Source organism: Anguilla anguilla, chromosome 1, assembly GCF_013347855.1.
Source record: "Anguilla anguilla isolate fAngAng1 chromosome 1, fAngAng1.pri, whole genome shotgun sequence".
Classification (NCBI taxonomy): domain Eukaryota; kingdom Metazoa; phylum Chordata; class Actinopteri; order Anguilliformes; family Anguillidae; genus Anguilla; species Anguilla anguilla.
The window spans coordinates 56,794,230-56,807,401 of record NC_049201.1 but is presented as its reverse complement, the minus strand read 5'-3'; the positions used below and the strand labels follow the sequence as shown (position 1 = coordinate 56,807,401).

Here is a 13,172-nt window from a genome sequence, read left to right as displayed (position 1 = left end):
TCTTCCCACACTTTAGGTTCCCAGGAAGATAAAATTATCACAGAATACAGTGGACATTTCGTCAGCTCTTCAATGTTATCAGAAGACACTGAGGGAAGTGTGAATTAACTATAGAAAAACAAATTTTTATATATCTTTTTTTATATAAAAATTTCAAAGAGAATAGCAATTAAATTGATTTGATTGATTCATTTGAATCAAAATTTTGTGTGCCCACAGGTTAATAAAGACTAATTGCTCAAGTAAATATGGAGGGAACACCCCAATAACTGCCACACAGAAGAATGCTGTATGCACACTGTATCTACTGCTCAGTCTCCACTCTGCTCCACTGTTCAGTTTATTTGATTTGGATTTCTTTTTTGGCTTCTGAAGAAGAACACCAATACATGTATAACCTGCTTGGTAGATGCCCTCAGTCACGCCTGAAAAAACCCACCCCACCCTTTTCAAATTTACAGAAACAAAAGACACAAAAGCAGGTGGCTCAGCTCCAAGTGGAGAAAATGTAAATGTGGAATCTGCTGCATTCTTCCCCAACACTACACATTTCCCATGTGCACAGCAGAAAACATTTTACCTTTTAAAACTCCAAAATCAAGTAAATGCATATATTCATAGTTTTACAAGTGCCAAGTTTTAGAAACATAATTTGTTCAAAGTAATGATATGCTCATTTCAGTGTAAAGAAGAGTAATGTACTCTACTCTAATTAGGAATCTTCATTCATCCATCAATGTCATCACCGTCAACTGTCATCATTGTCTCTGGTCCCGCAGCAGCACTGAGAGACAGAGGAAACAGTGAACAAAATAAAGATCTTTGTTGGGAAATGTTGGGTGGAACCTCTACACTCCTGGCACTGAGAAGCCCTTTGAATTTCCCTGCTAAGCTCTAAGCAAACTGCCCATCAGCCAGTATGTACCAGTTGAAGGGTGGGAAATATCTTTACTATGACTCGAAGAATGTTCTGCACTAAATTCTCAGGCCTTCAACCAGGGCCAAACCTCCCAAGGACAACAAGTAATAAATATTGCATGTATGTGTGTGTGTACAGTATGTGTGTGTATTTTCTATCTCTTTAATAGATTTCTAGAAGTCCAAATGGGTGAGCTGGGTCTTTCCCTTATCCTCCCCCTTGCCATCCATACCAGGGAGGAACTGTCTCTGACATCGTGTTTCCTTTGAACTCTCAAAGTATATTCTAGAGAAAGACTAAATGATAATTTTTGATTTAGAGCTTGTTTTTGTAACATTGAGTTTTAGAGGTTGATGTGTGCTTATTCAGTATTTGTGATACATGATTTGGCGTAACAAATCATTTACTTTGTTAAATTGTACTACATGCTTATGTATTAACCATGTAACAGATTTAGAATTATGCATGTTATTACTAAGACACCTTTTGATTATAAAAAGTAGGAACCGCCCTACTTTCTTCAGTTAGGGCTGGTTCAGCTAGTTTTGTGTATGTGCCGGACTCTTGCTGGAGATATGAATCTGATATTTTATATGGATATACCTTGTTGTCCCTGGTTATTATGAGGGGAAAATTTTCTCTGCTTAACAATTGAAGTCACAAACAGGATTCTCAGCGCAGCCACCCATCCGCAGCACAGTGGACCATAATCCAGCAGGATGGTGAGTAGTGCTGGTGAAGTCCCCCTTGAGAGAGATTAGGGGTAAAACCCTAAAGACCTCTGTTTAGGGAGGCAAAAGACCACTGGGATAAATCTGAGGCAAAATTCTTCTATTAGGTAGGCAAAAGTCATCTATTAGTGAGGCAAAAGTTATCTATTAGTGAGGCAACAGACCTCTGGGATAAGTCTGAAGCAAATGTCCTCTATTAGTGAGGCAAAAAACCTCCGGGATAAATCTGAGGCAAAAGTCATCTATTAGTGAGGCAAAAGTCATCTATTAGTGAGGAAAAAGTCATCTATTAGTGAGGAAAAAGTTATCTATTAGTGAGGCAACAGACCTCCGGGAGGTAGAAAACCTTGAGTAGGATTACTGGGAGGCAGAAAAAGACCTTTTGAGAGAGGCGCAATTGAAGTGCTAATATTGGGTTTTTGCTTTGTTGTTTTGAAGATTTGTTACATTGTTCAGTTTGCTGTTTGTTGTTTGCCTTGTGGACCCAAAACAGTACTGTTTTATTATTTTCTAACATAATTATAATAACTGTGCTATAATAGCATGAATGAAGAAGGAAAAATGATGGATGCAGCAATGTTAAAAGAAATAAAGGAGCTTGCAACAAAAAGCATAATTACATGAGTACAAGATGCAAAAGGGCTACAATAGATTAAAAGAGGTTAAAAATGGAGATGAGCTGAGGAAGCAAAAGAAATGCATAAAGATGGTATCATTAAATAGTAGCATTCAGTCCAGGAGAAGTGGATGGTCTCGGCAACGCCAACTTGTGGAGAGAGCATGCGCACCTGGGTTGCGTTAACTGATCAGCCCAGGTGCTTAAAGGTGTGTTCTTCTCTGAAGTTAGGGGTCATGGCCGGGAGTACACACCAAGAGAGCAAGTTTATTTTGGAGTTCTGGTTTGTTTGACAGAGCATGGAATGAAGGGGAACCGCCTCTGAAAAGCAGGATGAGCTGGTCAGCTGAAAAACAATTGCCGCAGCAGCAGCAGCAACAAACGTGTATTTCCTCCTTAGAAACCACAAAAGAGCCAGTGTGCTATATGTGCAAAAGGGTCGGCCATTGGGCTGGCGAGTGCACAAATCAATTCAAATTGTTTGGTGGAATGATCAAACCAAACATCTAACAATGGGTGTTGGCAAAATAAGTGGAGAGTTAGATTCTTTAAATACAAATACAATGTAACATTTGACATAAATAATAAATCCTCAATTCTCATTCCTCCAAAAAACGACACCAGTACAGTGCAATTCTGTGAAGATGGGTGTTTTGATATTGAAAAATTAATGCATTTGTGGGGCACCCTCGAAAATAAATAAAAAGAAATAAACACCTCAGGTAGGAATTCAAAGGAGACAGTAAATGTCACAAAGGGCAAATTAAGGGAAAGAATTATAAGTTAGAAAGAAGAAAAAAATAGAAATAAGTTAGAATAAGATAATCAGCATCAGGTATCTTCTTAAGTAGCTGCTTTCCCCCATAAATAAGCCAACACCCTATATTTCCCTTTACCCAAATAAAAAAAGCTAATTCTGTCAGGACCACTGTCATCAAAGTAGAACTTTATTGACAATAAAGGCAATACAGTTATGTTTGGCGGTATGGCTCTGTTCTGGAGCTCTCCCGCCAACCACGCAGCCCGCGTGGATAAGGCCGGGAGGCCAGCAGCCAAACCCCCCTAGGGTACACACAGAACAGATCCAGCAGCAAAGCAAGTTCTTAACACATGGGGATTGAGCAATACAAATTCTTAACACATAGCAATGGAGAATGCAAATTCTTGACGCATGAGGATGGAGCTGGGGTGGTGGAGGGGATTTACGAAGCAACGTGCAGCGCTTGCATGCAGGAGGAGCAGCCGAATGAGTAGAGGGAGGCTGTTTAAGTAGACCACCCTGTTATTGAATGTGCTGTGATAGGCGAACATCACTCAGCTGAGCCATCAGCTGATTCAGCCGGAGCGCTTGACTCTCGTGGCCTGTCAGAACTACGCGATGCTCCATGTCTCCAATAGCCCCAGTTTATGTGAGAGGACAAAATTTAGCTTAAGACTACATTCCTTTAACAAAGCAAACAAAACTCTTATCTGAATTGGTGTAGTTTAATGAACATTGTTCAACATGTTTTATGCATGGTCAGGTGAAACGTCCAACCCAAGCATGACATCAGTAAAAACTGATCTTACTCTGGAGCAGTTCAGTTGCATGTGGAGAAATCTAGAAAAGAAATATGGGTGTCTATGGTTTCAGTTGAGGAGCCAGAAACAGATACCAGCCAAATTTGGATGTGTAAGAGGCCACACATGGTAACTTTTTGTTGATACAGGTGCTTCTGTTTCCATTACTGACAAAACTTTGCCACTAACTAAAAATAAATGTATCTCTCCACGTTACGAGACAGTACTATAACCACCATAAAGTCAAAATCTGCATTGTGCAAAGCTAACAACACATATTGGGGTCTCTCCTGAAAGTTAACCCTTGGGAGTTTGTATTCCAAGAATTACTCTAAATATTTCTGACAGAAAGTTACACAAACTCAAACACAGTGGAAGTGGAAGTTTGTTTCTCACCAAAAAATTATTTTGAGTGGATACAGATGCTTGTGGCTCCGCCTGGTGGGCTTAGAAACACAATACAGCCACAATGCTGGAAAAATACGGGTTCACATTTGATGACAATACCACCAAAATGAGCATTCTGCATTTTTATCTGAGCTATGTCTGGGCAGGTTTCCAAAAAGGCCATTTAGAGACTCCAAAAGGACACTTGCTAAATTATGGATCTTTATAGGTGTAAAAAAAGAAAAAGTGAAAAAGGAACAAGGATGCCGAATGTGTATTCCACCACATTTCTGGTGCGGATGTGCGCCTCCTTGTACCACTTCATCACTAGTGAAACTGGGTTTAGGGCTGTCACCTTTAAATGTGCAGAGTGAATGATAACACATCTCATTAGCAAAAACAGGTGACTGTTCCCAAAGACCAAAGAGTTACATGTGCATTTGTACCACATTTGTGATGACATTCCAGTACTCACACACAAGGGCATGATTTTAGTTTTAATACTGGGAGGTGTTGAAATGCACAGACCCCGAGAACTGCAAGCTTCGAAGGAAGACATTTTTTTAAAGAACAGCTTTGAAATGATCATTTCTGGTGAATTTTAAGGGGAAAATATTACAGATTACTGATCAGTAATGCTGGGTGGCACAGAAAATATTGGCTGAAATCACGGAGCAGTCACAGCAATGTAGTTGAAAATCACGGAAGACAAAAAAAAAGAAACTGAAAAAAACATGAGTTTTAAAAAAGAATTTATTAAATTAATAGATTTCATTTGCGGCAGTGAGAAACGATTTAAATAACATGCGAACTATAGTAACGGTAACAAGTGCTTGATGTTAGAAGTTAACACCTGCTTTTCCCAGATGTTAAAAAACCAAATGCAATTACCTTTTCAGCAAGGGCCACCAGCCATGATAAATCAATTGTAGCAGGTCATTCCAACATTAGAACACCAAAAAATGCATATACATTAAACCAAACCCACAAATTTTAGGGATGCCGCTTTTCTCTCATTTACCAGCACAAACCTGTTGTGGCACCTTAGTAAACATGGAAAAATGCTTTTTGTCTCATTAGCATCTATAAAACATGATTATGTATTATTTAGAGCTTATTTTTGTAACACTGAAGGTTAGAGGCCAAAGTCTGTTTATTCAGTTTTCATTATATACAGGCATAACAAATCATTTACGTTGTTAGATTTTTTATATTTGTTAGATTAGTTCATTTATTATCCATGTACCAATTAGATTTAGAATTATGTATGTTATTAGTAAGATACATTTTGATTATAAAAAGTAGGGACCCTGCCTACTTTCTTCATTTTGGGCTTGTTGAATGTAAGTGCTGGACTTCTGCAGAAATGAAACCTATTTCTAGTGTAACTTTTTGTGCCTGGTTATTATAAGGGGAGAATTTTCTCTGCTCAACACTATAGCCGCGTTTCCACCAAAATTACCAGGAACTACTTTACCAGGAACTAAAAGGTTCCTTCAGCCCATGGTTGTCTGCGTTTCCACCGCGGTCTAAAGTCCCGCGAAGATTAGGCAAATTAGCCCACTGACGTATGAAAAAGCGACGTTGTCGTCGGTCCATCTGTCATATGATTTCTTCTGTAACCCCATACTACCACCGAAGTAGCCTACATTATTTTCTAATAACCGGGACAGCCCGGAGGGGTTTATTCCACTTATATACAATGGGTTACCAACAATGACTATATATGGTTACTTTTGTATTTATTGATTTTCATATATCCTCTCAAACACATTCATTATGTTTATGCGAACATTCGCTTTCATGTCTTGACATCCGAAGCGACAGAATGCATTCACATTTATATGTATAACTGGCAACAACAGCAGAAAACATGCACACGTTGTAAACAATTTGCTGTTTGATTACTTTCTCATCGTCAATTCCATATAGGCTAATCGCAAAATGACAAGAATAGAACGAAAACTTGGACTTGCGTGAAAATTTAAATTAGTAGTGGTACAGCCACCGTTTGCTTTCCTTCGAAGTTACTGCTAGCCGAGCAGCGAAGTGCGCCCTCCAGATGCGAACCATGCACCATAAATTAGTCCATAGTCTTCCTGGTCTTTTCGTGGAATTGAAAAATGGCAGTAAAATTGAGTAAAATTACGGCAGTCTGAAAAAGCTAAAGGGACGATTACTAGAATTAACCTGTTATTTTACCCTGACAAAAAGTGCGGAAGGTGATTTCCAGTTTGCTTGTACTGTATCACCAATGTTAATTACGCAGAACTACCGCATACCTCACATAACTGTATCAAACGTTTTGAGTCAATTACAACGGGCTAACAAAGAAAATCCGGAAGAAAATATTCAGCAACCGAATTAATCCGTTTGAATGTTTTGGTAGCCTATGTAATATGCTGTCCCAGCACGAATGCTTAGCATTTTATAAAACGAATACTAAAGCAAGAAAAGAACAGAAGAGCACACGTTATAATTCCAAGACGTTGGCAGGCTATAACCAAAACTAGGCTACTGCGCCGCATAACATACAAGTTTGATTTGAAGTTATTTTGAAAATAAATTGGTTTGCGGCTGCATATTTTCAAACATGGCGGGTAATGGCGAAAAATAAATACAAAAAAATGCTGCAAGTACTCGACCAATCAGAAATGTTCAGCGCTGCAAGCTCCACCCAAAAAGTTCCTGTACTTTCGGTTAGTACTACCCCCCGAGCAGGAACCTTTTGGTGGGTAAAATAAAGCCCCAGGAACTAAATTTAGACCCTAGTTCCTGCGGTGGAAACGCACTGAGTTCCTCAAAAGGTTCCTAGTTCCGGGGTAAAGTTCCTGCGGTGGAAACGCGGCATATGACACTTCTGCTGATTTGCATTCAAACTCTGGAAGACTAATGCTGAAGCTCCTATGACATTTGTACTAAAAAACACACAAAATACACATACAGGGAGCCAATTTTCTATTACAACAAAAGTCACTATTTGAATAAATACAGGTTTATTCATTTTCCTCTTTGCAGAAAGTTCACAGGATATGGTACAGCTGATCTTCTGGCATGACTGGATGCATAACGAGGAAACAACAGCGGCTTATCCAACAGTAAGGTTGTTTAGGGATAAAGTTAATTTTTTTATTTCAACAGGAAGTAGGTTTGAGGATACAGTGCAGTCTCACCCAATAGGATGGTATTTTGAGGGTACAGTGCAGTCGTCAAATAGGAAGGTGATTTGAAGATACTGTGCAGTTTTATACTATAGAAGTTGGTCTGATAATACAGTGCATTGTCTCCAGCTTTAGGATCAGTCATTTAACCAGAGTCACATAAAAAAAAACATAATTTTTTGTTTCAGAGGGGATAACTTGTTTGACAGGTACTCTAAGACTTGGGAAAAAATGTATTTGCCATTTTTCTAGAAACATTTTCCATAAGAGGACATGCTGGATGGAGGACGGTTGTCTGCATAGAGCCAAACTGAAAATCAGACTTTAGTGAACATACCTAAAGAATGTCAAAGACCAGCAGTGTCTCAGAATTATCCACTGTATAATGTGGGTCGTAGCCCAAGCCCAAAACGACAGGAATCACTGCCAATCCAGGAAACGAAGGCTGTGTCTGGAGAGCTACACACGGATGGAAGGTACGTTTTTTTATTGCATGCATATATGTGCATCAAAAGGAATGCAATATGCAATCACTAATGAATGTAACCCCATTTTACAATCATATGTGTAGTTCAATCCCCACCCAACCCTTTCACAGTGCTCTGGGATAGTGAGTGTAGTGTCTGACGACCCAGCCTGCATGAGACATATAATGGACTCATGATGTCACCTCTTCTCCCAGTCAGGTAAGCTACCCCTGACCTCCTCCACAAAAACGTACAGGGAACTATAAATTTGATCGCTTTGAAATGGTCCACCTTTGCAAAGGAAAATTCTGTTTACCACCATAGGACGCTCCCCTTCATCATACTACAATTATTTCTCCCAAGAGCTAAATGTAAGCATAACTGAAATTTTATTTTAAAAGCATTTTTGTCAGCATAAGCATTTGTAATAGTTAACGGCCATGGTTGGTTTGGTACTGATGCTGAAATTTGATTGATACATGTCAGATTATCATAATTTTTGTAACTGATGTTCATGAATGCAGAGGTGGAGTGATGTTTACGCTGATATTTTGAGGTCCATAACAACATAGTGGAAATGGAAGTGTAAAAATGAAAGACGTATAAAATACGTTGTATCCCTTCCATAGAATTGTACAGTAATCAAAACATTTTTGTATGTGTACATGATATTTCTGATATATATACAAGATATGAATTAATCCCATATTTTTACATTTTTAAGATATTGTTTCGTGAAAGGAAATTATTTAATTGATATTGTGCCTGTAATGTATGTTGACTCTGGCCATAGAAAGGAAGTTAAACGGTTCTCCATACTGCAGTGAGATGAGAAACAGAGGACGAGCTGAAAACCAAATAGGGGCCAAAATGCAAAGAGCAGTCTTGTATATGTGACATCTAAGCACATACTGAGCATGTCAGCAACAAGTTAGCAACACGAAGCAACAGAAAGAGCTGTGACCTCAAAGTGTGCAACACATTTCAGCACACTACCACAGGGAGATGACTCAATTTCATTTGTATGAAATTTGTCTTTTGAGCGCCTCAGGTGAGAACTAGGAGGTTATGCTCCAGTACTAATAAATATTATGCTCTTTTACTAGTAAATATCACAGTTATTCCCCGCAGCTCTCCATTCTGTGAAGGCATCTCTTGCAGTTGTAAACAGAAGGATTTGCGTACACAGGTGTAGGGGCACTTTGGGCTGGATTCTCTGGCACTAGCAGCAGTGTATAAGATGTCACTGGTAATCTACATGTACATCACAGGAATAGTTGGAAGAAAATTATGGAGCCAGTAAGAGAACTACAGTGGACAACAGACCTGCTATAATAGTAGCCTACCTCAATTCTTCCTGTTGCTGATCAACAATGCCATGTTGGCAGGGGGAAAAAAAAGAAAAATCTTTTTACAATGATTCATATTTTTTTTACACTCTTGTGTTACATGACGGAAGGACCAAATTTATCACCTGCTGTACATCATTTCCATGGTGCATGATGTCTTATACAAGCATCAAGTTGTAAAGTGACCTAAAACATCTGGTAAACCAACTGTTCCACTCTCATTCTTTAAAAATCTCACAGAGAAGGAAGTTTTCTGGGTACGTTGATATGCTTCAGGAACATTTTGGCCTTGTTGTGTCCCCAATGCTGTCGTGATATCAGTGTCACTGTGGAAAACCCTCTGTTGGTAGGAGTGGTCAGTATGCCAATCGGTTGCTGTGTCAGGTCACCAGGTAGGCCCTCACTCATCCTTCCTTGCTGTGGTCGGCTGGGCATCACGAGGTGCTGATTTGTGCAGCACCAGGAGCCCAGAGAGGGTAAGGGAGATACCCACCCACCACAGCACAGCATGAGTCTCCCCGAATATGAGCTGCCCCAAGAATGCCTGCACCAAAAGCAAATACAAATTAGCTATCCTAGTGATGCCTGTGCAGACAAAACATCAATCCGACCTGGTGTTAATGAATGATGTTTCATTAGGGTGAGACAGTAGGCAATGTGTTGACAGTAGCCTGTATGCTGAAACGGGCAGGGAGGTGGAGGCACGCCAATATCATCAATGTTTTTCTATCACACAAGACGGACATGCATTTTGTTTTACTGCATAATGCAAATGGTCCTGTTTGAATCCAACTGATGTTACTTAGTACTTTCCTGGGTAAGGGCATATATTGCAATGCTCTTGAATAGATGCATTTATCAGGAGTTTACTGTACGCCACATACCTTCATCACATGCTAGAAACACTTCTGTATGTGTACAGTACAATGTAAATTATTCATGATATGATCACCTGTTTGCACATGGTACATTTTGGCAACTGCCGCATTAAAGGGAAAATTCACATTTTCTATGCGAGTATGAGTTGATACTTACAGTATGTTTATTGTGATATAGATAGACCAATATAGCTCAATTCATTTTCAGAAGCTTTAAATCAAATGTTTTCGCAAATCTCTTGTGCTTGTCAAAACTGGTCTTCAGATTTGGCTTATAAATCCAATCCCCTTATTTTTAACTTTTCAATGGCCTATAGGTGCTAGAAGTAAGGGAAACACAAGTGGCTGCATAATCTGTCTTTCAAAATACACTTTCAAAAATGAAAACATCATACTGACACATGCTACTTGCTGAAACAGGGCAAGTACCCCCCCCCCCCACTGATTTTGACATCACGAAGATAATGATGGCAAACACACAAATGCCAATCTACAATATATGTTCTGTATTAAACTGTAGAGTAATTCTTCCAAACTAGGTCAACAGGTGAAATCTCATTTTTAGAAGTACTATCTCAAAGATTCCTGCTCTTTCTGTCTGTATTATCATCTGCATATAGCCATTTTTATTCTGGGTATGGGTGGGAATTTCCTTTAAACAAAGAGGCACTCATTTTTACACACACACACGCGCGCGCACACACACACACACACACACACACAAATATTTAAACCTCTGGGCCTACAATGTTGTTTCTGAACATGCCAGTTGAGTCATTTAAACACAGTACATATCTAGACCCATTCTAATGAAAAGGGTATCATCATGCCTCAGGGACACTCTCCTCACTCTAACTTGCAGTGGCTGTTAAATTACACAGATTTGACTACTTTATTGGCTGCAGCTGAATGACACAGCCATATTATGTAAAAACCTAAGCACTACATGATTCCAATAGTTTAATCTCTAGGTGCATGCAAGAGAAAAGAGGCATTTCCATGCCATTTCAGTTCTGAGTATGGTGTAGTCATAGAAATGGGTACGGTGTAGTCATAGAGACACACAAACCCAGAGCGGGAGGATACTCACTGAGGATATGAAGTTTGAGGCGGTGGTGGTCACAGTGGCCCTGGCAGATGAGGAAGAGTACCTGAGCGCTTTGGCAAAGAAGGTCCACATCACAGCATTACAGGTAAAGAGCAGCCCTCCACATAGCAGCCGCAGGGGAATGTGCAGCTGCAAACAGGGCAGAGAACTGTCACACAGGTGCTCACTTGTGTGCATACAAACACAGGTAGCTACACCTGCACACTAACATCTGTCTACTTGTTCACATATAAACATACACACCTGTGCGTATAGAACAAATGGGTACTGCTGATATACAGATGAGATTAGCTTGCGCACAATAATTTGCTGCGCACAATAATACGTTTTAATGCATTTTGCCATACAGTAGGAGATGCAACGGCGCAAGACGAACTTGGAACCCTCAACCCTTCTCGCTTATAGTTGGTGTCAATTCTCAGGTGCGGCGCTGTAACCTTAGAGCAAGATACTTAACCTACATTGCTTCAGTGAATATTCAGCTGTACAAATGGATTGTAATCAAAGCATGTAAGCTTTGTAAGTCGCTGAGAAAATGCCTAAAATGGAATGTAATATTGCAAAACAAATAGAACTACACTACACAAGTATCCAACACATATCACATGCGATAAAAATTTGTCTGACCAGTATAAATATAAAAATAACAGTAGGTACATACGTAGGTGTAAATGTTAGCAAGGGTCTGAAGGTCATTTTGGTCGACCTTAAGAATTATAGTTCTTACGCTTGGAAGCATGTGTCCAACAGGCTAATACAATATCTACTCTACCCTATTAACCGTTAATTTGGTTAGCGTCAGTTCCCTCCAAAAAAGCTTTACGAACTGCTCAAAATGTGACACTGCATAAACAACGACAGTGATGCTACGCGGAGATGCACAGACTGCGCTTGCATCTGTGATCTTCCTGCTGCAGCAGAACGCAGCGTGCTCTCGCGCTGACAACCTCCGGCTGAAGTGCAGAATGTTCAAGTTGCGTTGCGTCACCATTTACTTAAGCAGAGAGCGACTCGGAGAAAATGGACCTGCATTATTCACGGCCGCCCGAGCCCTACACTGTTAATTATTCAAATAGCCGAATCTGCAGCGATGCCTCACCCAGTCGCAAGCTGTAGTTTCGTCCGCTTGTCTAAATTTTCTCTCCTCTCCTCCCCATGTTTTCAGCCCGGTCTCACACACCCCTTTGAGGTAATCGGCTCCAAGCGACAGTTTTGCTGATGAAGACGCGACGGCTCCGAGGAAGCCCGCAAGGAGTGCATAGAAAACACCGGGGAACATCTTCGAAGTGGTACGAAGACAAAACAATTAACTGACTAACAAATCCTGATCCATCACATTTGTGTGTTATATGTAGCCTATGTAAGATGTACTTCCTACCTACAGCCCATTGCTATAGCCGCTCACCACATACGCCAATCAGAACGCACTGCGCCAGAGGTGGGACTTACGTAGTATAACAGGGTTAGGAGGGATTGTGGGAGTTGCTGTTTCTGTTGCTCTGACACGATTATATTTCTATTCAAAAACATATATTTCCAGATAACATCATTCTTTTTAGACAAATATGTAATACCTACTGTATGTAATATCTAAAAAAAAAAATGCAGGTTATTTTTGAGCTGGGTTGGGTATTTCAAAATAAAATTCAATCTGATCATTGACCATCATCTAAAAGTGGCAGTCACTGAGTATCTGTGACAAAAGGCTGACATTATGAGCTTACTATATGTGTCTACATATCTGAGAAAAACATCCTAATTTGATATGAAGGTGATATGAAGGAGACTGCACAGAAATGAAATTAATGAGCTAATAAAAGATGACCTATTGTGAAATGTCCCTGAGGAAAGATTTGTCCTTCAGGCTGACTACTTCAATCTAACAATCCAAGAACACTTGTGCTCCCCCCCCCCCCTCCTCTCTCTCTCTCTCTCTCTCTCACACACACACAAACACACACACACACACACACTTGTGTCTTGTCTTGTGTCTTGC

General features: G+C 39.9%; 1 protein-coding gene across 1 annotated transcript; it reads right to left on the bottom strand.

The window, feature by feature from the left end:
- Positions 1 to 7,156: 7,156 nt before the first annotated feature.
- On the bottom strand, positions 7,157 to 12,608 carry LOC118225436 (transmembrane protein 42-like). Its single transcript, XM_035413873.1, has 3 exons — positions 12,276 to 12,608; positions 11,159 to 11,305; positions 7,157 to 9,734 (listed from the first exon to the last, which is right to left on the bottom strand). The coding sequence occupies exons 1-3, from the start codon at positions 12,453 to 12,455 to the stop codon at positions 9,591 to 9,593; spliced, it is 471 nt and encodes a 156-aa protein (XP_035269764.1). The 5' UTR covers positions 12,456 to 12,608; the 3' UTR covers positions 7,157 to 9,590.
- Positions 12,609 to 13,172: the final 564 nt, after the last annotated feature.